Source organism: Chrysemys picta, chromosome 3 (genome assembly GCF_011386835.1).
Source record: "Chrysemys picta bellii isolate R12L10 chromosome 3, ASM1138683v2, whole genome shotgun sequence".
NCBI classification, from domain to species: Eukaryota; Metazoa; Chordata; order Testudines; family Emydidae; genus Chrysemys; species Chrysemys picta.
The window spans coordinates 183,310,242-183,335,591 of NC_088793.1; the positions used below are offsets into that span (position 1 = coordinate 183,310,242).

General features: G+C 47.4%; 1 protein-coding gene across 10 annotated transcripts in view; it reads left to right on the forward strand.

Moving 5' to 3' along the window:
- The window catches only part of FBXO11 (F-box protein 11), a 186,846-nt gene that overhangs the window by 87,780 nt on the left and 73,716 nt on the right, over nt 1-25,350 (forward strand). For 6 of the 10 annotated variants that reach the window (XM_065590759.1, XM_065590754.1, XM_065590758.1 and 3 more), the window contains one exon: nt 13,985-14,129. In XM_065590759.1, the coding sequence (XP_065446831.1) occupies nt 13,985-14,129 (145 nt within the window). The remainder of the gene's footprint in view (nt 1-13,984; nt 14,130-25,350) is intronic. The other 4 variants (XM_065590763.1, XM_065590755.1, XM_065590761.1 and 1 more) reach the window with 1 other exon arrangement.

The window sequence follows — 25,350 nt, forward strand, 5'->3', positions numbered from 1 at the left end:
TTCGAATGATGGTCCCTATTTGGATTCCAATCATAGGTGCACATGCACCAGAGTTGGAATTGTTCACAGTAGTGTCTGTTGACCTGCACGTGCATCGTGCGTTGACCACGTGGCACATCCAAGGTTTTAAAAAGCCGTGCAGGTCAACCCCTCTCTAGTTCCCTCTTACCGCCATACGGCCAGAGTCCGAACCCCTGTTCCTCTGTGCTCTTAGCTTGCATTGAGTACTGTACTTCTTCTGTTATTGCTGGATATAGTTCTTTGTAGTATAGTTGTCCATCCTTGTTTTTCCCCATCCATTAGTTTGTTAGTAATCCATTTGCTAGATTAGGAATGGGAATCGAAGACTTTCCCTTGGTGGGACTCTTCCCCGGCTAGGGGACTATGCCCAGGCAAGCCAGGTTTAAGTACTGTGCTTCTTGCCCTCACTAGTTCTCTGTTGCATGCAGCGACAGTCTGCCACTACTTCTTGCCCCGAACCCAAGAGGCTCGTGAGCTTTGCCTCCATAAGTTCCTGATGGATGCGGCAATGCGCCCTTATGCGCTACAGGATCCGCACCGGTGTCCAGCCCCACTCCTGGTCCATCCCACCTGGCACTGGTGGCACCACCGAATCCGCCCAAGCTGCATTGTGTGCATACGAAGCACACACGAGCACAAGGGTGGCTCACCAATGGGGGCCACCCCCAAGCACATTTCCTCTCTAAGCCGTGCCAGTTTGGGTGAGAAGTTGCACGCCGACAATGCGAAGAAGTCTCACTCAGAGCATAAGTCCAGGTACCGTGCTCCAGTGGTGTTGACCTTGGCCCCAGTGACTGCTCCGCAGTCTTTGCCTCTGCCACCATCCATTATGCTAAGACTGTCTGGTCTCTCCTGCTTGGTTCTGCGCATGTTAGGATGCCTGTCCCCCTTGACTCCCATGGCTGAGCTGATGTTACCATTAGCTGGCTTCCCGCTGGCTACCGTTGGTCCTCCGTTCCCGCTTGAGGAACCTCTCCTATTGATGGACTGTCTTCCATTGCCTCCCGTCCTCAGATGGTCCCGTTGCTTCTGATGGCTCCACCTCTGCTAGGCCCATCCTTAGACTTGGACTGGTGCTCTGATGCAGATCCTGCCTTTTCGCCAGCCCATTCTTACAGCCCAGACGGCAGCCCTATCCACCAGCTCATGGGCAATTCGCCGACCCGAGGGGACCACTGGTTCTGAGTGACCCTTATGCCTAGCCCTATTGGGCAGCTTGGGGCCTGTACCAGCATGTGCACCATCCACACTCGTCATCTGCCACCACCGCCTACGGAGCTCATCGGATGTCTCTGCTCCTCCGGATCCGCCTGTGCCACTGGCAGTGTCGTAACTGCTGGCCCCGCAGGTCGCCACTGGTGCCTCTTCCTCACCTGACAATGCACTCAACCCTCCCTTTCTCTTGCCACTGGATAACCATGCTCAATATCAAGCCCTCCTTCGTCATATACCAACTGCCCTCAACCTTCCCATGGAGGACATCCAGGACCCTCAGGACCAATTCCTGGATATTCTTCAGTCTCCAAGTCCTGCTCATACTCCCTTACCCATCCCTAATGCTATTCTTCAGCCTGCACAGGCAGTCTGGCACACACTGGCTTCCTGTGCACCTACTCTAAAGTGGGCTGAACACCGCTACTTTGTGCCGCCCAAGGATATAGATTTTCTCTTCCAACACCCACCTCCATATTCCCTGGTGGTCCAGGTGGCCCCAGAGCGCACTTACCAGCAACACCTTCGCTCCACCCCTACCCCCAACCAGGCAGCCAAAAAAATTAACCTTATCGGACATAAGGTATACTCCTCTGTAGGCCTCCAATTCCGTATTGCCAGTTACCAAGCCATCCTAACCAAGTATGATTCCCATTCACAAACCAAACTGACAGCGTTCCTCGACTTCCTTCTTCTTCGAGAGATGTCCCTGTGGGTGCTCCACTCTAGGTGTTGGTGCGTCCCTGCGCCTTCACTCGGAGATTTTTCGTAGCAGTACTCGTACTGGCCACGCATGCGCAGAGGCTGCCCCCTGCAGTGAGTCTAGAATAATAGTGCGCATGCGTGGCCAATCTCCTCAGTTCCTTCTCTACCGTCCCCGGCCTGAGACGGAGCTCAGCAGACTCGTTAGGAAATCCCTCACTTTGTTACAATTACCTGTTCTAGTAGTTAGTTTGTTGTCAGTTCTTGTTAGTGTAGCTCATTAGTTCTTTTATCTGTTTAAAAAAAAAAAATTTTTTTTTCTCTCAGCCGCAGCCGCTTCTACCATGCCTGGCTCCACAGGCTTTAAGGGCTGCTCCGTGTAAGGATGCTATCCCGCTCTCTGATGGCCACTCTCATTGTATAAAATGCCTGGGGAAAACTCACATTCCCCCAAAATGTGCCCACTGTACCAAACTCAGTTCCAGGGCACAAAAGGACAGGGAGCTTAAGCTGAAACTGCTCCTCCTGCAGAAGTCTATTGGGTCAGTTTCAGACCCAGGCGCCGACTCCAGCTCTACTGCCCGCCACAGCCCCCCTGCTTCAAAAAAACTGAAGAAAGCTACAAAAAAGGGGCAGACCTCTCCAACAAAGAAGTTGGTGAGGCACAAAAGTGCCTCAGGCAGGTCAACAGTTTCCCTGCCTGTGTTTCCTCGCCTCAGCACTTTTGAAGAGCCGGGCTCCTCAGGCACCGCACGAAAGCTGCCTCAACGTTCGACAAAGCTCTCCGATCCATCGGTTGTTTGCTATCTTTAGGCCTGCAAGTAAACAAAAACAAATCCACATTATACCGCACCCAACATCTGGAGTTCATAGGGGCATACCTCGACTCCCGGACGGGGTTGGCATCTCTCCCACCAGCCCGCTTCAATTCTATAAGTCAACTAGCCACAAAGATTCGCAACAGTCCCTAGGTGACTGTCCGGGACTGCCTACAAATACTAGGTCACATGGCCTCGTGCACCTCCGTCGTCCAAAATGCACGTCTATACATGAGGCGCTTCCAAGCGTGGTCGGCCACGGTGTACAGACCGAATGTGCACCCTCTAAACAAGACTCTCTCCATACCTGTCCGAGTCAAAGATGCTCTACAGTGGTGGACAATTCACTCCAACCTCTGCTCTGGAGTCCCCTTTCTTCAGCAGGCTCCATCCCTCATACTGACGACCGATGCATCTCTGACAGGATGGGGTGCACACATGTCTCACCACACAGCCCAGGGGCTTTGGTCTTCAACCGAGACCTCTCTCCATGTAAACGTCCTAGAACTTCGAGCCATTCGCAATGCGTGCCGTCAATTCCTGCCACTGATCAAGAACCAACACGTACGCATAATGACAGACAATATTGCGTGCATGTTCTACGTGAACAGGCAGGGGGGGCTCGATCCCAGTCTCTGTGCACAGAGGCTATGAAACTCTGGAAGTGGTGCATTGCGAACAACATCCGGGTATCAGCGGCCTATCTTCCCGGAGTGATGAATACCACAGTGGATGAACTAAGCAGACGTTTCCCGTGGGATCACGAATGGGAATGGGAATTAAACGAGCACACCATTCACAACATATTCCGCATTTGGGGCTACCCAGCAATAGACCTCTTTGCAACTGCAAAAAACAAGAAATGTCCCAATTTTTGCTCCAGAGCAGGGCTAGGCAAACATTCCCTGGGAGATACATTCATGATCCCATGGCACCAAAACTTACTCTATGCGTTTCCCAATACCGGTTCTGAACAGGGTCCTGATAAAAATACTAAGAGATGGAGCCAAGGTGATCCTAATTGCCCCATCATGGCCCAGACAGCCCTGGTTTCCGTTTCTCACCAAAATGTCGATTCGACCACCAATCCCCTTGCCTCTCATTCTGAACCTCCTATCACAACAACATGGCCGTTTTCTCCACCCTAACTTATCCATGCTCCACCTCAAAGCATGGTTCCTACATGGTTCTCCCAAAACGAACTAGATTGTTCTGAACAAGTTCAAAGACTGCTCCTACATAGCAGAACACAATCTACTCGTACCACCTATCTATGTAAGTGGAAACGATTCACACACTGGTGTTCAACTAAACAACTTAGTCCCACGTCAGCATCTCTTCCGCTCATACTTGACTACCTATTGGACCTTAAGCAACCGGCCTTTCTTCCAGTTCCATCAGGGTCCATTTAGCTGCTATTACAACTTTTCATGACAAAATTGATGATACTTCTGTATTTGCTCATCCTATCACCAAGCACTTCCTCAAGGGACTCCAAACCCTATACCCAGACATAAAACCACCCACCACCCCGTGGGACCTTCATCTAGTTCTCTCTTGCCTAACCCAACAACCCTTTGAACCCCTAGCCACGTGTTCCCTTTTACACCTTTCAATGAAAACAGCATTTTTAGTGGCAATTACCTCCGCCAGGCGGGCAGGAGAAATAGCAGCTCTTATGGCAGACCCACCATATACGATATTTTTCAAAGACAAGGTTACCCTCAGGTTACACCCCAATTTTCTTCCTAAGGTACACTCCTCATTCCACATTAATGAGCCTATTCACTTACCAACCTTTTTCCCGAAGCCACATGTGAACTCGTTCGAAGCCTCAGAGCATACACTAGACGTACGCAGGGCTTTGTCCTTCTATTTGGATAGAACCAAACCTTTTAGAAATTCTTCCAGACTTTTTGTTTCCATCACGGAGCGTTCCAGAGGTACGCCTATTTCTACCCAGAGACTTTCTAACTGGATTTCTCAGTGCATCCGATTGTGCTATCAGATGAAGAAAGTTACACCTCCAGACGGCATCAGGACACACTCCACTAGATCTATGGCTGCCTCTGTAGCATTCTTACGCAAAGTTCCCCTGGCTGATATCTGTAAAGCAGCTACCTGGTCATCTGAGCACACATTTGTTAAACACTATGCCCTTACTCAAGGCCCTCTATCTGATATACGTTTGGGCAGGGCTGTACTATCAACGGCGTTCCTATCAGATCCGAAGTCCCTACCTCCTTAAGATACACGGCTTTTAAGTCACCTAGAGTGGAGCACCCACAGGGACATCTCTCTCTCGAAGAGGAGGTTACTCACCCTGTGCAGTAACTGACGTTCTTCGAGATGAGTGTCCCTGTGGGTGCTCCACTACCCACCCTCCTCCCCTCTACTTCGGAGTTGGGGTAGCCTCCGTTGTAGAGAAGGAACTGAGGAGATTGGCCACGCATGTGCACTATTATCCTAGACTCACTGCGGGGGGGCAGCCTCTGCGCATGCGTGGCCAGTACGAGTACTGCTACGAAAAATCTCCGAGTGAAGGCGCAGGGACGCACCAACACCTAGAGTGGAGCACTCACGGGGACACTCATCTCGAAGAACGTCAGTTACTGCACAGGGTGAGTAACCTCCTCTTCTCCCGGACACACAACAGGACTTTCAGTTGCTCGTAGACAAAGACACATTGATTGCCAACGTTGTGCTTCAAGCTGCAGTAGCCACTGCTGATACCGCCTCCCAATCACTGGCCTCCGGGGTGATGCTCCACTGCGACTCATGGCTTCAATCCAGGGGCTTTCCGAAGGAGGTCCAGACTACCCTGGAAGATCTTCCCTTCAATAACCATAGACTTTTCACTGACAAGACCGACAAGTCCCATCACTCCTTAAAAAAATCCTGAGCCACCGTCCGATCCCTGGGCCCCTACCCATAGGCTAAACCAATCTTCAGCCCCCGCCCAACTTACTGACGTTACCCCCAGTGCCAGCCTGAGCAACACCAATGCTACCCATGCTCTCAACCCATGCGGCAGTCTACCACCTCTAGCTCTGCTGCCTCCACATTCACCCACCGTTCCTCTAGACAAAACTTTTGACTCCTTCGCAGAGAAACGCAAACCTTCCTCCACTCCACCGGTTGTACCCCACGTCCTCTTTGGCTGCTGCCTTGCCCTCTTCGTCTGCAGCTGGGGCAAGATGACCACCAATTGATCGGTGCTGGATGTCATCTGCCAATGCTACTTGATCGAGTTTTTTTCCTTTCTTCCTCACTACCCTCCCCGTGTTTGTCCCTCAGACCTCTCCCAATATCACCACCTCCAACAGGAAGTGGACGCCCTCCTCTGAAAGGGTGCTATAGCGCCCATGCCGTAGCACTATTACTGCTGTGACTTTTACTTCCCCTATTTCCTCACACCGAAGAAAGGGGGTAGTGTCCACCCTATCCTGGACCTCTGCTTGCTCAACAGATTTCTCCGCAAGTTTCACTTCCGGATGGTCATGCTCCCCCTGATACTCGCGTGTCTTCCTGATGGAGCATGATTCGCGGCTCTCAATATGAAGTATGCCTATTTTCATATCAACATTCATCCCACCCACTGCAGATTCCTCTGCTTCATGGTGGACTTGAAACTGGTAGTGAGAATTGCCTTTCACTTTGCTCTCACCACTGTCTTCCGGGTCATTACCAAGATGTTTGCCATTGTGGCGGCTTATATTTGCCACCTGGGACACTTCCTCTTTCCCTACCTCAAGGAGTGGCTCCTTGTTGCACCTTCCCTCACTCATCTCCTTGCCACTGTCCAAACCCTGTGTGCCTTACTTGGCGAACTTGGCATTTGCATCAACAAAGAAAAATCAGTACTTACCCCTACTTGCAGCCTCATCATTATAAGGGCGCTCCTTGATTCTGTCACGGTTCGTGCCTTCGTACCATCAGACCATTTCACTGCCCTCATTGCTCCGATTGTGAGGCTTCGTCGTTGACCATGCATGCTCGTCTGACAGTGCCTCTCGCTCCTTGGCCATATGGCAGCCTGCACCTCAGTTACACCCTTCACCCACCTTCATATGCACTGCCTGCAACGATGGCTCTGCTTGACTTGCAATTAGCAGACGGACCCTCTCACCAAACCGGTCCTTCTCCCCCTTTCGGTCCTCACCTCCCTTGCTTGGTGGCACAACCCATCCTCTGTCCTAATGGGTGTCCCTTTGATGCCTCCAGTGCCACACACCACCGATGCCTCCATGGCGGGCTGGCGAGCACATGTGGAAGGCTACACGGCCCATGGCCTCTAGTTGCCCAGGGAAGCGAGAATGCACATCAGTGTCCTTGAACTCCACGCTGTTTGCCTGGCCTGCCGAGCACTCCTGCCACTCCTCCACTCCTGCCATGTCCAGCTGCCCTCCGACACCATGGTGACGGTTGTATATGTCAACAAGCAGTGTGTGCGGAGGCCATCCTCCTTTGGAATTGGTGCCTCAAACATGAGATAACTCTCCACACTATGCACCTTCCCAGTGCAAGCAACTCCCTTGCAGATACTCTGTCACTCCTTCCATGCCAAACACGAGTGGGAACCCCACAACCCCATGTTCTGCTCCATCTTTTGCCAGCGGGGCACACCTTGCTAGGATCTCTTCGCCACTGCGAACAATCACAAACTACCTCTCTTCTGCTCCAGAGGAGCCCTAGGCCCAGGTTTCCAAGGATGCCCTTCTCCCTTGGACCACCGAACGCCCCTATGCCTTCCCACCCATTCCCCTGCTTCCACAAGTCCTATGCAAAATACACCAGGATCAGGTGACTGTCCTCCATATGGCTCCTACTTGGCCTCGCCAGTATTGGTTTATGGACCTTCTTCTCTGAATCTGCCTCCAATCCGGCTTTCCAACCTTCCTAATCTCCTGACGCAGGACCATGTTCATATCCGATACCCCAACCTTGGCCCTCTTCACCTCATGGCCTAGTATTTGGATAGGGTTGATGGGTAGATACGGTATGCTCCGCTCCTGTCCACGGCATCTTGGCACACAGCCGGTGCCCATCCACTGGAGCTTCCTATGAAGCCAAATGGCGCCACTTCACCCTTTGGTCACATGACCATGGCTTCTCCCTGGATGACATCTATCGTGAGACAATCCGGCCTCTCACACTCCTCAGTTCATGTCCACCTGGCGGCACTCCGTGCCTTCCTCCCTCCGGTGGATGGCTTCTCTGTTTTCACTCACCCAACTGCTGCCCACTTCCTCTGTGGCCTTCTAAATGTCTTTCCCTCAGTCCGCAAGCCCATACACTCCCTGGGGCCTTAACTTGGTCCTCCCTGCCCTCACTCTCTGCCTCTCTTTGAACCCCTCGCCACGTGCTCCGTCACTCACTTTTCCATGAATGTCCTCTTCTTAGTGGCCATTACCTCTGTATGTTGCCTTAACGAACTGGTGGCCATGATGGCAAAGCCTCCCTTTACTGTCTTTTACAAAGGTAAGGTCTCCTTCTGCCTCAACCCCAAATTTCTCCCCAAGGTGGCATCCCTGTTCCACCTCAATCAATGCTTTTACCCCAAGCTACACACCTCCACAAGGCACCGCGCACTCCGCTCCCTGGACATATGTAGGCGCTTGCATTCTACCTTCAACACACACGCCCCATTCGCACTTTCTCCCACGTCTTCGTCGCCATTGCTGACTGCTGTCAAGGCTGTGTGCTCTCCTCACAACATATTTCCCACTGTATCTGCCGCTGTATTACTGACTGCTTTACTTTCTCTCATGTTCCTCCGCCAATAGGGGTCACGGCTCATTCCCCGCAGTCCCATGCCACCACATCAGCCTTCCTTGTGGACGTTCCATGGCAGGACATTTGTCGTGGCCACTTGATCATCTGTTCATATCTTTGTCACACATCATGCCATCACCCCTGCTGCATTGGCAGGCACTGTCATCGGACAAGCTGTTTTACACACAGTGACTGCTGTCAAGCCCTTGCACCCACCTCCACTCTAAACACTGCTCGCTACTCTCCTGCGATTGGCATCCACGTAAGGCCCATCACTTGAATAAGAGAATGTTACTTACTCTAACTGAAGGTTCTTCGTGATGGTGTCATCCCTATCTGGATTCCAACACCCGTCCTCAATCACCTCCACGGCGTGCTTCTGTGTAAGAGGGACTTGGAGCAGCGTCGACCCGCACGGCTTCTTAAAGCTTCGGACGCGCCACGTGGTGAATGCACGACGCATGTGCAGGTCAACAGATACTACTATGAACAGACCCGGTGCATGGCACACATGCGCACCCACAATTGGAATCTGGATAGGGACTAAACAATTTTGAAGAATCTCCAGTTACGGTAAGTAACCTTCTCTTACTATGAGAGGAAGACACACCCAGAAGTGGCAGAAAAGGTCATCTTATCTCAAAAGTGGTCTCCTATATGCCCATCTCTCCCCTTAAGCCATTGAAGGTGAGATTAGTAAAGAAGATTTCAAAGGAACAGGCCAGAATGATCCTGGTTACCTTCTGCTTGACCTTAATCTTGGTACTTGGTACTTCAGACATAACTGGATCTTTGTCTCAAGATACCAACATGAAAGAACATAAAGTAATGGGCATATTCTACATCAAAATCACATGCTGTTAAAATTGTCGGCTAGGATACTAAGAAGGAACTTGTCATTCATTTTTAATGAGTAGGTGATAAACATCCTCCTAGCATCTCAGTGGAGACTTGTTGATGTCTGTGACGCACTTGAATCAGGTTAACATACTGGTGTTAAAAGGGGCGCATCAGGACAAAGTCAGCAAAAGTAAAACACATTCTAGTGTTTCTACTCAAGGCTAATACTTAGGAAAGACAAATCTGCAGTTGTAAGAAATCAAGGAACATCTCTGATCACCGCCACAGTAAGATTCCTCCAGACCACCATTCTCATTCAGTCCCTTAGTAATACACAGGTTTTTGTTGAGATCTTGACTTGTGTGTTACAAGCCTTCCTAAACCATCTTTCTAGCTTTTACAGACAGTATGTTCATACCAGCATGGCTAAAAATGAATTATTTAAAAAAAAAAAAGTTTATTTTTTTTTAAATTATTTTAAAATTAAATTTGAAATTATGACTATATATGTTAAGGCTTAAACTTATGATCTTTTATACTTACAATCTAGAAATCTATTACAATTATTTAAATTAAATAAAATTGACGTTAAGCAATATTTATTTATTTGTTTGCCAAAGGTTTTTAAAAAGTCAAACCACTGAACAGGTGGAAGTAACTGGGTAAGCACCTGTTTGTAGAAGTGCTAAATCGGATTTTTAACAGCAATTGCCTCTTCTGCAGGTGTAGAGAGAATACTTTAAATTCCTTGTATTCAGCCAGTTCAGTTCAATGACTAGTTCATTAAAAGTAAAGAAATTGATTGGAAGTTGAAAAAACAGGAAAGCTTGTTTTCCTCTTCCAATCTCTGAACAAAAATGAAATGTGAGAGGATGAGATCAGAAACAATTGCTTTAATTCACTAACTGCAGATAATACTTGCTTTTTTAATAAATTAGTTTTAAATAAATCAAAATAAATCAATTTTGAATGCAAAATCTGTTTATCAAACATTTTTTTTCTTATGAATCCAGCACATTGTAGATAATTTTATTTAATAAAATAAAAATATGTAAATGGTGTTTTTATGCACTTTTATTTAATTTGTTTCCATCAAAGTAGAACATCACACAAATCACAAATAAAAATTAATCCTCCAGTAAATAAGAAGCATATCATTCACCGTTCTCTAACAAATGGCAAAAAGAACTACATTTAATGTAAAGGCTATATTTAGTTGCAAATCAACATGGTTTCATGGTTACCAACCTATGAGAATCAGCTTTCTTTAAGAAAATAATTAAAAAGTACAAATATGAAACAAGATTAAAATTGATTATTTAAATCAAGGCTTCCCGCTTGCTCATTTAAATCATGATAAAAATCAGTGATTTATATCATTTTGATTTAAATCAAGCCACTCTGGTCTGTGCCTCTTCTCACTGAAAGTAACTTACCTGCTTACTACATCTTTAACCAGGGGGATTTTGGAGCTTGGCATGCTCTCTATGAAACCTCAGTTGGATAGTTATCGAAGTATGGTAATTCTTCAAACTGACCTGGCCTTTTTTTCTCAATGTCACCATAATCTTCCTGCTATAAGAGGAAGTGGTACTGTTGTCATTCTGGCTAAGACCAAACATCATACTGAAGTATAATATCATAAGTTTATGTGAATAGGGCCATCAAAAGAATGTGTATATAGCAAAGGTATTCAAAGTCTTAAGTACAGCTTTTGCCAAGTGTATTACTGCTCACTTTTTTAAAGGAGTGATGATCATTGTGGGTGGAGACATTACACACATCTTGCAATGAGAAATGAAAGGTCACGGTGTCGTGTTCCACCCATGCCTTCTCATTCTCAAAACACCATGGAGCTGACTACCTCCTCTGGAGAGACAGTAACTCCTCACTTAATGTCGTCGTTTCGTTGTTACGTTGGCGATCTATTAGAGAACATGCTTGTTTAAAGTTGCACAGTGCTCCCTTATAATGTTGTTTGGCAGCCGCCTGCTTAGGCCACTGCTTACAGGAAGAGCAGCCGATTGGAGCTAGCTGGTGGGGGCTTGGAACCAGGGTGGGCTGGCAGCCCCCCATCTGCTCCCCTAAGTTCCCTGTGCGGTAGCTGCCCAGCAGGCTATCAAGTGCTGGGAAGTTCAGGTGTCCCTATCCCCACTCCTGCCCTCTGCCTTGGAGCTGCTCCCAGGAGCCTCCTGCTTGCTGTGCAGGAGGTTGGAGGGGAAGAGGGGTGCTGATGTCAGGGTGTCCCCTCCCCCACTCCTGCCCCCCACTCCTGTACCCCATCTCCATGGAGCGGTGGAGAGGGGGGGAGGATACACACAATAGGGCTCTGGAAGAAGGGAGGTTGCTGGCAGCAGCTGCTGTCTCAACTTGCTAATATACTTAAAAAAGCAGTGTACTTAGAATGGGTTCAGCATACTTAAAGGGGCAATGCGCATGTGTCTCTTACACTCTCACACACACACATGCACTGTGTCTCTGTCTCTCACATACATGCACCCCCTCCTCCCCCGGCACTTTGGAAAGTGGAGGGAGTGGTGAGCTCCAATGGGATAGCGTGGGTTCATCATCACATTCAGTTTCCGCAGGGAATGTTTGCAGACACTGCCATGCATCTGTTGTGTCTTCTCTCTCCATTCATGCTATCTTGTAGAGTGTGAGGCTACATTAACAACAATGTGTTAGTTCAGGGGTTCTCAGACTTTTGAACTGGTGACCCCTTTCACACAGCAAGCCTCTGAGTGCAACCCCCCTTATACATTAAAAACCCTTTTTAATATATTTAATATCATTATAAATGCTGGATACAAAGCGGGGTTTGGGGTGGAGGCTGACAGCTCGCAATCCCCCATGTAATAACCTCGTGACCCCCTGAGGGTCCCGACCCCCAGTTTGAGAACCCCTGTGTTAGTTCATCATTTAGCAGCAAGGCATTCCCTGGGAAATATCCCATTCTCTTCCATCCTCTGACTCCATCACCTCAACCATAAGCGAGGAGTTACTGTATTGACTCCTCCCTGCCTCCATAGAGGTGATATCACCTTTGTAAATCAACAACAAAGACTGCCTAATATGGAGGGGACAGAGAAGAAAAAATTCTGTCTCACCATTAATTTTCTTTCTAGAATTGTACATGTCAGCCAGCCTGACCCTCTCTGAGAGGATTGAGTTATGTCCAGAATCTGGCTTTTGCTGGCTTGTTAAATAATTTTAAAGGGACGTGTGTTCCTCCTTCCTAAATGTCTCAATCCTTAAATTTGTTGTGGAGGCTCTGCAGCAAATGATTTGAGTTGAATAATATTACTTAACTTGTGTATAGGTTTATTTATTGAAACTTTGGAAGCTGTTGTTTTGTACAGTTCTTCCTGAGGAGCAATCCTGAACACAATCTGAGCCAAAGAACTGGTCTGAGTTCAGTGACTAAGGAGATGGGGAATATCCCCACTGTGAAGAGAGTGCATTTTCCTTGACAGACAAACGGAAAATGTTTCCATCTAAAATGTATGGAGAAAGAGAGTGCAAAGTATGAGAGGTGGAGTACAGTACTAGCTATAGTCCCATTTTCTCCACCTTGATGTCCTAGCTTAATCCCTAGTATATTTTTTAAAGGTAACATTTGAAATGATCAACTTTAATTCTTAGTTACATTTTTCCCACATTAAAATAGAGATCAGGGCAAGGACATTGAGGAGAAAAGGGGGCAGAGCACATTAGGGTTATTGCTGGATAGCGATCTCCCATGTCCCCGGCACCCTTCACATATCTTTTCTAGTGTCAATGTGGAAAAACAAGAACATTTTATTAATGGCGTTTTCTGGCAATTAACCCTTCTGAGAAAATTGTCCTGTGCTTGGGTGTTTGATGGTATTTTGTCTCTGGGATTTTGAGTTCTTGTTTGCTTTCTATACTGAGATATGTGCCAAAAATTGAATGACAGAGAATAAATTTAAAACAGTTAGTATTTAAGAGTTTTATTGAATGTTTCTATATAAAGGCATGTATAATAACTTAAGTATAGTAATATGCAAATAAATCAAAAGGTTGAGGGGAGAAGTTTAAAAGTAGGATTAGAAGGATGTTTCTCAAACTTTTATATTGGTGACCCCTTTCACATAGCAAACCTATGAGTGCGACACCCCCCCCCCCTTATAATTAAAAACATTTTTTGTGTGTTTAACACTATTATAAATGCTGGAGGCAAAGCGGCATTTGGGGGTGGAGGCTGACAGCTCATGACCCCCCCATGTAATAATCTTGTGACCCCCTGAGAGGTCACGACCCCCAGTTTGAGAACCCCTGGTCTAAATTAATCTTAACTATTGAGTCACAGACAGTGCCTCCATATTATGCTGATTGTTCATGCTTGCCTCTGCACGTAGATTAAATTTACTCAATGAAATTTACTGTTTAAATAAACTGCCAGATTCAGGCTACAGAGGATGTAATGTTTAGTATTGTGTGAGCTTAAACAGCTTTTCTCCTTCAATTTGTAGTACTAATCATGTGTAAAAAACACTCTAATCGTTAGAATAGTCGAAAGGTCAATGATTGCTTTAAATCAGAAACTGGGTAGGTTAAATGCATCAATAATTTGATGTACATTAATATTTTAATAGCAGCACCTGCAGAACAATATCTTCAGGAGAAACTGCCAGATGAAGTGGTTCTAAAGATCTTTTCCTACTTGCTGGAGCAAGATCTTTGTAGAGCAGCTTGTGTATGTAAACGCTTCAGTGAGCTGGCTAATGATCCAATTTTGTGGTAAGTGAAAAGCTATTCCTCATTATCTTGAGATATATTGTATGTGCTGCACAAAATGCCAAGTACAATAGAAAAATTAAAATGCTGGTTAGGAGTTATAATTAGTTTAAATTAAAACAAATGCTTGTGTTTTAATATGCTTACCTTATATCAGCTTTATCTGTTACAAGCAGATATGCATAAACATATCAGTTACGTGCAGTTAAAAATAGTAAAACTTTTCCCCCTAGAATTATACCTGTTTAGTAATGTTATCTGAAAGTTCAATTACTTACTCTTTTAGTACCTTCCCCCCTCTTAAAGTTTGTGTGGGAATTGTATACCTTGATCCAAGATAGCAAAGTCTTCCTTAAGTGTCAAGGAAGATTCTGCCTACAACTGCACTATGATTTTTATTTGTTTGGATTTTTAAAAAGAATATAGGTGTTGGGTATGCGGACTTTTCTCTTTCTAGGGTTATTGAGATCCTGAAAACATCTTATTTAATTGAGAACCAATATGCCAGATTAGAAAAAAATTGAACTTGAATATCTAGGAAGACACGATTAGGTTTATCTCTGTTTATTTCTTTATGGCTTGTGGACGCCTCTGTGTTAACCCCAAATGCTTTTGTTTTGCTTGTAACTTTTAGCTGGACTTCAAGATGGTTATTCTTGATGCTTAGGTTTTGTAAGAGGGTTTTTAAAATCTAGCAATAGCCTGAGTTTTCAAATGTATTTCCTTTCTTTTTGTTTTTAATAAAGTTTACCTTTTTAAGAACAGGATTGGATTTTGTGTCCTAAGAGGTTTGTGCACATGATGGTTATTTAGCTGATGGCAACAGCTGATTTCCTTTGTTTTCTTTCTCAGCTCTTGCTAGGAAGGGGCGTGAAGGGGCTTGAGGGTACCCCACAGGAAGGAATTCCCAAATGCACCTTCCTGGGTTCTGAAGGGGGTTTTTGCACTTGGGTGGTGGCAGCATCTACCCATCCAAGGTCAGAGAGAAGCGGTAACCTTGGGAGTTTAATACAAGCCTGGAGTGGCTAGTATTAATTTTTAACATCCTTGCAAGCCCCCACCTTCTGCACTCAGAGTGCCAGAGTGGGGAATCAGCCTTGACAGATGCAATTTTAGTTCTTCAAATGATGTCCCTGTGGGTGCTCCACTTTAGGTGCTTGTGCGCCCCTGTGCTTGTAATCAGAGACTTGTGGTACCAGTGTCCGGTTGGGTTGTATATGTGCGATCCCCATCTCATGCCACTTCAGGTGCTGTGCGACCAACACACACACAAACCCCTCCCCCTCCCCCCCCCAGTTCCTTCTCTACCGCCTTTAGCTTGAGTCGGGGCATTTAGCAGCGCCGCAGAGCTTAGTCTTCCTAGCATAGCCCTTATCTTTTACTTTCTTTCCCCGTTTATTTCTCTCCCTGTTTGTTTCTTCCAAAAAAGAATGTGTTACTCTTCCCTTAATTAGAAGTTCAGGTTTCTGTTAACCGTTAGTGTAGGACCTCTGATAAGGAGGGGAAACATTCCCCTCAGGGGCATGCCTGGTTCACTGGGTTTCAAAAGCTGCCTGTGTCAATACCTGTGTCAGACGGACACTCGCACTGTGTTTGTGGCTTAGGCAAGACACACATACCCCAAAAGTGCGCTGCCAGAAGTTAAAAGCCTGGATCAAAAAGGCCAGAGACTTGCTGCTCAGACTGCTCCTGATGGAGAAGTCTCTCCGACCGGCATCTGAGCCAGAGGGTCCGACCCCTCCTGGACAGAGGTCACCAACAGCAGCCTCTGACAGAGGCTCTTCTTCCTCTGTGGCTCACACTACAGACCTAAAAAGATGGCTAAAAAGTGTGCTCCGTCCTCAACAGCTTGGGAACCAACCAAGAAACGGCAGTCCCCGAACAGAGACACACCATCGATACTGCACTGGCAGTCTCTGCAGTCAAGGTGCCTGGACCCTCTAGTACTGTGGTACCACGAGAGCTAAAGACTCCAAGAGAGCTAGCTCTGACATAGGCAATGAGGGGAAACTGAAAATCCATGCCGTGGCACCATCAGAGCTGACTAGATACCCAGCACCGAGCACATCGAGACAACTACTGACTATGCTGTCACTTACCGTTGGCACAACACAATCGATGCAGCCACCCATACTGACAATGACCTCGCAGACATTAGCGCAGACATCAGTACCCTTTCAATACTACAGCAGTTACTGCAAAAGGACCTCCTGGTCTCCTCGACACCAGAAACCCCCATTCTCTGCACCAGCGTCACTCCAACATAGTTGGTACCTACTCACCTTGCTGCTCTGCTCCTCCATTCTCAAGCGATGAAGAAAAGATGAAGGGGAAATGTATTTTCCACACTATTTTTCCCCCTATCCATGAACCGACCAAACTGGATTCCCCATCACAAAGGGGATATTATACAGGGGCTAAAGAACACCACTTGTTTGGATACCCTGGGATGACACCCATGTCTACCCCACCACACTGGCTTTATTGAAACCCTTGGATGGCATATCCTCCACACTATTGCAAGCCTCCCAGCCCACCCAGGGAGAGCACATGACAGTCTTCCATACCATCGGTACCAGGACCATCTGAAACTCCGGAGGAGACCTCTGACTTAGAGATGGAACCAGCAACCCACCTATCCTCACCTTCCCTTGATGACATCATCATCATTGTTACCCCGTCCCCCCGCTCAATGTGGGCGGCCAATGATTTTAAACATTTTCAGGACCTCTACAGGAGGGTCACAGAGTCCCTGGACATCGTATTGGAGGAAGTCCAGGAGTGACAACATAAGTTCCTCGACATTTTCCATACATCGACATCTTCCAAAATAGCTTTGCCCATGAATGATGCAATCATGGAACCCATTATGTTAATTTGGCAGACTCCAGCAATGATCCCTCCCTCCTGCAATAGATCTGACAGAAAATATTATATCCCGGCAAAGAGAACAGAATTTCTCTTTTCTACCTATGCCCAATTCTTTGGTGGTGGACGCTATTAACAAGAGGGGCAGACAGTCTTACTCCCAAAACACCCCGTACGACAAAGATTGGAAGAGGCTCTACCTTTTTGGCTGAAAGGCCTACTCCTTGGCGACACATCACCTTCGGATTGGCAATTATGAAGCAATGCTGGCAAAATATGACCACACAAACTATGGGAAGTTCTCCAAATTTATTGAATTCCTGCTGGAGGAGAAAAAAAGAACAGTTCAAAGCGCTCATCTCCTAGGCTACGTCTACACTACGGGGGGAAATCTATTTCAGATACACAAATTCAGCTACAGGAATAGCGTAGCTGAATTCGACGTATCTGATCCGACTTAACCCGCTCTGAGGGCGGCGGCAAATAGACCGCCGCAGCTCCCCTATCAACGGCGCTTACTCCTACGTGGGCTGGTGGAGTATGCGCGTCGATCCGAGAGATCGATTTCTCCCGCCGATCCAGGCGGGTAGTGTAGACTAGCCCCTAGGGACAACTGATCTCTAGGGTGGCATTACAGGCTGCTTTGGACTCAGCAGATACTGCTGCGCAATCTACAGATACTGCAATAGTCATGAGACCAGTTTCTTGGTTGCCTCTCTGTGGTTCCCCCAGGGAGGTGCAATCGGTTGTGGAAGATCTGCCTTTTGATGGGCCTAAGCTCTTTGCGGCTGAAACAGATGGGTATCTGCACAGGCTCAAGGACTCGAGGGCAACACTGAAGTCCCTGGTCATCTATACTCCTAGGACAAAGAGATGACAAGGAAAGTATTGCAACCCACAGAGCTTCTGGCCCACACCATATTCACAAACACACAGGCAATACGAGCCACAAAGCTGAAAGCAGCGGCCCACAAAGAGATGACAGCCTCCACCTCAATCTACCACGTCTCACCAACCTTCTTCCAGACAGCAAGTTTGAGACGTTGGTTGAGAGTCCAAGACCCTCCGCATCTTTCAGTGCTGGAACTTACTTCTATCTCTCAGCCATTTGGAGTTCGTCTGACTCCATACTACCCAGTTTGGCAATCCATCACTACAGACAGATGGGTATTGGAGATAATCGAGGTTGAATATTCCATTCCATTTACTTCCACCCTCCCTCTCCCTCCCTCTTAAGGTGCTCCTCTCACGAAGACCTACTGCGACAAGAGGGAACCCACCTCCATCCATCTAGGAGCAGTAGAACCATTACCAACAAAACACAGAGGGAAGGGTTTCTATTCAAATTATTTCCTCTCACCAAAAAAACAGGAGGGTGGAGACGAATTCTTGATCTCTGATGGCTCAACAAATTTGTGAGACACCAACACTTCAAGATGGTCACAGTGGCCACCATAATTCCAGCACTAGAAAGGGGAAACTGGTTCTCGGCCCTCGAACTCCTGGACGCAAACTTCCATATAACAATTCACCCATCACATTGGAGGTTTCTTCGCTTCGCTCTAGGACCAGATCACTTCCAATAGAAGATTCTACCCTTCAGACTGTCCACTGCTACCCAAGTCTTCTCAAAGGTACTTGTAGTATTCACAGCGTACCTATGCAGGAAAAGAATCATATTTCCGTATCTGGACGACTGGCTACTGAAAGTGCCAAATGAAGCAGCAGTAATAGAGGCCACCGAACAAATGGTAGCTCTCTTTACACAATTAAGTCTCCAGATAAACGCTCAAGAATCAACCCTCACACCAGTACAAGAACTGGAATTCATTGGAGCCTACCTCAGTTCACCTAAGGCAACAGCTTCTCTACCAAGGCAACAGTCCCTACCTCTAACAAAGCTAACTTCCACAATACTAAACAGTCCTCAGACAAAAGCCGGGACTTGTCTACAGTTATTAGGCCACATTGCTGCAACAACTTTCGTTGTCCAGCACGCAAGAGTCCATATGCGGACCTTGCAGGCATGGCTCTGCACACACTACTCCCCAAGAAGGCACAGCATAAACAAACGCCTCACAATGCCAAGCACAGTAAAAGACACTCAGTCCTCCTTCCCCTACAATGACAATTGTGATGGATACGTCACTCCTAGGCCAGGGAGCACATCTGAATTCTCATTTTGCCCAGGGCCGCTGGTCCCCAACCAAAGCCCTGCTACACATAAATCTCCTGGAATTACAAGCCATTCACAATGCGTGCACCCAATTTTTACCCATAATCAAGCAGAAAACTATACAGATTCTTACAGACAATGTAGCATGCATGTTTTACATGAACAGACAAGGCAGGGGGTGGACGCTCACATTCCCTGTGTGTGGAAGCCATGTGGCTCTGGAATTGGTGCATCACTCACAACATCCACATCACAGCATCTTATCTCCCCAGACATCAAAACACCACAGCAGATGCACTCAGCAGGAATTTCTCTCAGTGGGAACTGGCTATCCAGGTACTGCACAACATATTCAAACAATGGAGATTCCCCACAGTAGACCTCTTTGCTACCATGCACAATGCCAGATGTCCACAGTTTGGCTCCAGGGCCAGACTGGACCTCCACTCCTTGGGAGATGCCTTCCTTATCAAATGGGATGCTCCTCTCCTATCTGCATTTTCTCCCACCCCCCTACTAGCACGGGTACTCCACAAGATCAAACTGGACTAGTCCACAGTGATACTGATGGCTCCCACGTGGCCCTGTCAAACATGGTTCCCTTACCTCACACCCTTCCTCTCCTACCCCGTCTCCTTTTCCAGGACACAGGCCGAACTATTCACCTGAATCTGAAAAGACTACGTCTCAAAGCGTGTTTGCTCCATGGTTCCAAGGATCTGAAATTATAGAATCATAAAATATCAGGGTTGGAAGGGACCTCAGAAGGTCATCTAGTCCAACCCCCTGCTCAAAGCAGGACCAATCCCCAACTAAATCATCCCAGCCAGGGCTTTGTCAAGTCTGACCGTAAAAACCTCTGAGGAAGGAGATTCCACCACCTCCCTAGGTAACCCATTCCAGTGCTTCACCACCCTCCGACTGAAAAAGTTTTTCCTAATATCCAACCTAAACCTCCCCCACTGTAACTTGAGACCATTACTCCTTGTTCTGTCATCTGCTACCACTGAGAACAGTCTAGATCCATCCTCTCTGGAACCTCCTTTCAGGTAGTTGAAAGCAGCTATCAAATGTCCCCTCATTTTTCTCTTCTGCAGACTAAACAATCCCAGTTCCCTCAGCCTCTCCTCATAAGTCATGTGCTCCAGCCCCCTAATCCTTTTTGTTGCCCTCCGCTGGACTCTTTCCAATTTTTCCACATCCTCCTTGTAGTGTGGGGCCCAAAACTGGCCACAGTATTCCAGATGAGGCCTCACCAATTTCGAATAGAGGGGAATGATCACATCCCTCTATCTGATGGCAATGCCCCTACTTATACAGCCCAAAATGCCGTTAGCCTTCTTGGCAGTAAAGGTACACTATCGACTCATATCCAGCTTCTCGTCCACTGTAACCCCTAGGTCCTTCTCTGCAGAACTGCTGCCTAGCCATTCGGTCCCTAGTCTGTAGCATGAAATTCTTCCGTCCTAAGTGCAGGACTCTGCACTTGTCCTTGTTGAACCTCATCAGATTTCTTTTGGCCCAATCCTCTAATTGTCTAGGTCCCTCTGTATCCTATCGTTACCTAGGGAGGTGGTGGAGTCTCCTTCCTTGGAGGTTTTTAAGGCCCGGCTTGACAAAGCCCTGGCTGGGATGATTTAGCTGGGAATTGGTCCTGCTTTGAGCAGGGGGTTGGACTAGATGACCTCTTGAGGTCCCTTCCAACTCTGATATTCTATGATTCTATGATTCTATCCCTACCCTCCAGCGTATCTACCACTTCTCCCAGTTTAGTGTCATCTGCAAACTTGCTGAGGGTACAGTCCACACCATCCTCCAGATCATTAATGAAGATATTGAACAAAACCAGCACCAGTACCAACCCGTGGGAAACTCCGCTTGATATCAACTGCCAACTAGACATGGAGCCATTGATCACTACCCGTTGAGCCCGATGATCTAGCCAGCTTTCTATCCACTTTATAATCTGTTCATCCAGCCCATACTTATTTTAACTTGCCAGCAAGAATACTGTGGGAGACCGTATCAAAAGCTTTGCTAAAGTCAAGGAATAACACATCCACTGCTTTCCCCTCATCCACAGACCCAGTTATCTCGTCATAGAAGGCAGTTAGGTTAGTCAGGCATGACTTGTCCGTGGTGAATCCATGCTGATTGTTCCTGATGGCTTTCCTCTTCTCTAAGGGCTTCTCTATACTTACCGCACTGGTTCGGCGGCAGGCAATCGAACTTCTGGGTTCGATTTATCGCGTCTTGTCTGGACGCGATAAATCGAACTCAGAAGTGCTCCCCGTCAACTCCGGTAATCCTGCTCGCCGCGAGGAGTACGCGGAGTCGACGGGGGAGCCTGCCTGCCGGGTGTGGACCGCGGTAAGTTCCAAGTAAGGTACGTCGACTTCAGCTACGTTATTCACGTAGCTGAAGTTGCGTACCTTACTTCAATTTGGGGGTTTAGTGTAGACCAAGCCTAAGTGTTTCATAATTGATTCCTTGAGGACCTGCTCCATGATTTTTCCAGGGACTGAGGTGAGGCTGACTGGCCTGTAGTTCCCCAGATCCTCCTCCTTCCCTTTTTTAAAGATGTGCACTCCATTAGCCTTTTTCTAGTCATCCGAGACCTCCCCCGATCACCATGAGTTTTCAAAGATAATCGCCAATGGCTTTGCAGTCACATCCGCCAACTCCTTTAGCACCCTTGGATGCAGCGCATCTGGCCCCATGTACTTGTGCTCCTCCAGCTTTTCGAAATAGTCCCGAACCACTTCTTTCTCCACAGAGGACTGGTCACCTCCTCCCCATGCTGTGCTGCCCAGTGCAGAAGTCTGGGAGCTGACCTTGTTCGTGAAGACAGAGGCAAAAAAAGCATTGAGTACATTAGCTTTTTCCACATGCTCTGTCACTAGGTTGCCTCCCTCATTCAGTAAGGGGCCCACACTGTCCTTGACCTTCTTGTTGCTAACATACCTGAAGAAACCTTTCTTGTTGCTCTTAACATCTCTTGCTAGCTGCAACTCCAAGTGTGATTTGGCCTTCCTGATTTCACTCCTGCATGCCTGAGCAATATTTTTATACTCCTCCCTGGTCATTTGTCCAATCTTCCACTTCTTGTAAGCTTCTTTTTTGTGTTTAAGATCAGCAAGGATTTCACTGTTAAGCCAAGTTGGTCATCTTCCATATTTACTATTCTTTCTACACCTCGGGATGGTTTGTTCCTGCAACCTCAATAAGGATTCTTTAAAATACAGCCAGCTCTCCTGGACTCCTTTCCCCCCTCATGTTATTCTCACAGGGGATCCTGCCCATCAGTTCCCTGAGGAAGTCAAAGTCTGCTTTTCTGAAGTCCAGGGTCCATATTTTGCTGCTCTCTTTTCTTCCTTGTGTCAGGATCCTGAACTTGACCATCTCATGGTCACTGCCTCCCAGGTTCCCATCCACTTTTGCTTCCCCTACTAATTCTTACTTATTTGTGTGCAGCAGATCAAAAAGAGCTCTGCCTTTAGTTGGTTTCTCCAGCACTTGCACCAGGAAATTGGCCCCTACGCTTTCCAAAAACTTCCTGGATTGTCTGTGCACCGCTGTATTGCTCTCCCAGCAGATATCAGGGTGATTGAAATCTCCCATAAGAACCAGGGACTGTGATCTAGTAACTTATGTTTGTTGCCGGAAGAAAGCCTCGTCCACCTCATCCCACTGGTCTGGTGGTCTATAGCGGACTCCCACCACGACATCACCCTTGTTGCTCACATTTCTAAACCTAATCCAGAGACTCTCTCAGGTTTTTCTGCAGTTTCATACCGGAGCTCTGAGCAGTCATACTCCTCTCTTACATACAATGCAACTCCCTGACCTTTTCTGCCCTTCCTGTCCTTCCTGAACAGTTTATATCCATCCATGACAGTACTCTAGTCATGTGAGTTATTCCACCAAGTCTCTGTTGTTCCAATCACATCATAATTCCTTGACTGTGCCAGGACTTCCAGTTCTCCCTGCTTGTTTCCCAGGTTTCTTGCATTTGTGTATAGGCGCTTAAGATAACTCGCTGATTGTCCTGCTTTCTCAGTATGGGGCAGGAGTCCTCCCCTCTTGCGCTCTCCTGCTCGTGCTTCCTCCTGGTATCCCACTTCCCCGCCTACCTCAGGTCTTTGGTCTCCTTCCCCCAGTGAACCTAGTTTAAAGCCCTCCTCACTAGGTTAGCCAGCCTGCTTGCGAAGATACTCTTCCCTCTCTTAGTTAGGTGGAGCCCGTCTCTGCCTAGCATTCCTCCTTCTTGGAACACATCCCATAGTCAAAGAATCCAAAGACTTTTCTCCAACACCACCTGCCTAGCCATTCGTTGACTTCCATGATTTGACGGTCTCTACCCACGCCTTTTCCTTCCACAGGGAGGATGGACGATAACACCACTTATGCCTCAAACTCCCTTATCCTTCTTCCCAGAGCCACGTAGTCTGCAGTGATCCGTTCAAAGTCATTCTTGGCAATATCATGGATGCCCACGTGGAGAAGCAGGAAGCGGTAGCGATCCGAGGGCTTGATGAGTCTCGGCAGTCTCTCTGTCACATCATGAATCTTAGCTCCTGGCAAGCAGCACACTTCTCGGTTTTCCTGGTCGGGATGGCAGATAGATGACTCAGTCTCCCTGAGGAGGGAGTCCCCAACCACCACCATCCGCCTCCTTCTCTTGGGAGTGGTGATCGTGGAACCCCCATCCCTAGGACAGTGCATCTCATTTCTTCCATTTGGTGGAGTCTCCTTCTGCTCCCTTCCCTCAGATGTATCATGTAGTCCACTCTCCGCATTAGTTCCTGTGGAGAGAACATGAAAACGGTTGCTCACCTGTATCAGCATTGCGGGTACATTGATGCTCCTATTTCTTCTTCTGGAGGTCACATGCTGTCAATTTTCTTCACCTCCTTCTGTCCCCACAGCACAGCTTGCTCTGATTCTTCAGAATGTTGTGCCCGTAGAAGCATATCCTGGTGTCTGTCCTGGAAGTCTTCATTTTCTCTTATGCAATGCAGGGTTGATACTTGTTTCTCCAGATCTTGAACCTTCTCTTCCAATATGGAGATCACCTTGCACTTTGTACAAACAAAGTCGCTTCTGTCCTGTGGAAGAAAGACAAACATGGCACATCCTGTGCAGGTCACAACAGCCGATCGCTCACCATCATCCATATCACCTTTCTTCTAAGAGCTTTCTCAGCTGTTACAGCAACTACTCAGAGGAGCCTGCAAGTTGAACACCTCAGTGGGCTCTCCCCGGGCGAACTCTCAGTCAAACTCCCTCTGTTAGCCTCTCCGCTGTTTGCCGCTCAGCTTGTTCACAGCTGACTGCCTTTTTATAACAGTCAGGCCCACTCAAGGCCCACCTGGAAGAAAGCACTCCCAATTCACACTTTTCAAACAATCAAGCACAGTCAAATTGACAGACTGTCCCCCGCAACAGACACTCAGAGATGACCTGCTCCAAAGAAGTGCAGAACCTTTTACTGAATAGTCGCAGAGCAACTATCTGTCACGCATGTATACACAAATTCATCAAAAGAGGCAGATCATATTGATCTCTTCTCACTTACCTATGATTCTGGACTATTTACTTCAACTCAAGGAATCAGGACTTTGAGTGAGTTCAATCAAGGTACACCTCTCCACCGTCACAGCATTCCACCACAAAATGGATGGCATATCCATTTTTGCACATCCCATCACCAAGTGCTTTCTCAAGGGCCTCAACAACATCTACCCTACCATTGGACCTCAATTTAGTTCTCTGGGGAATCACCAGACACCCCTTCAAGCCGTTAGCTATGTGTTCTCTCCTTCACCTTTCAATGAAGGTGGTCTTCCTTGTTGCCATTACTTCCAGAAGGCAGATAGTAATACTTGGGGCCCTTGTGACTGATCCACCCTACACAGTGTTCTCCAAAGATAGAATTACCCTCAGGCCGCATCCTAAGTTCCTATCTAACGTCATCATTTCACCTCAACCAACCCATTCACCTGCGAACATTCTACCCAAAACCACATACGGACAGATGGGAAGCCATACTCCTCCATACCTTTGCTTTATGCAGGACCCTGGCCTTTTACCAGGATTGGCTTTAGGCACCAGCAAAGCAAGCACGTGCTTGGAGCGGCACAATTCCAGGGGCAGCATTCCGGCCATTCTTCTTCTTTT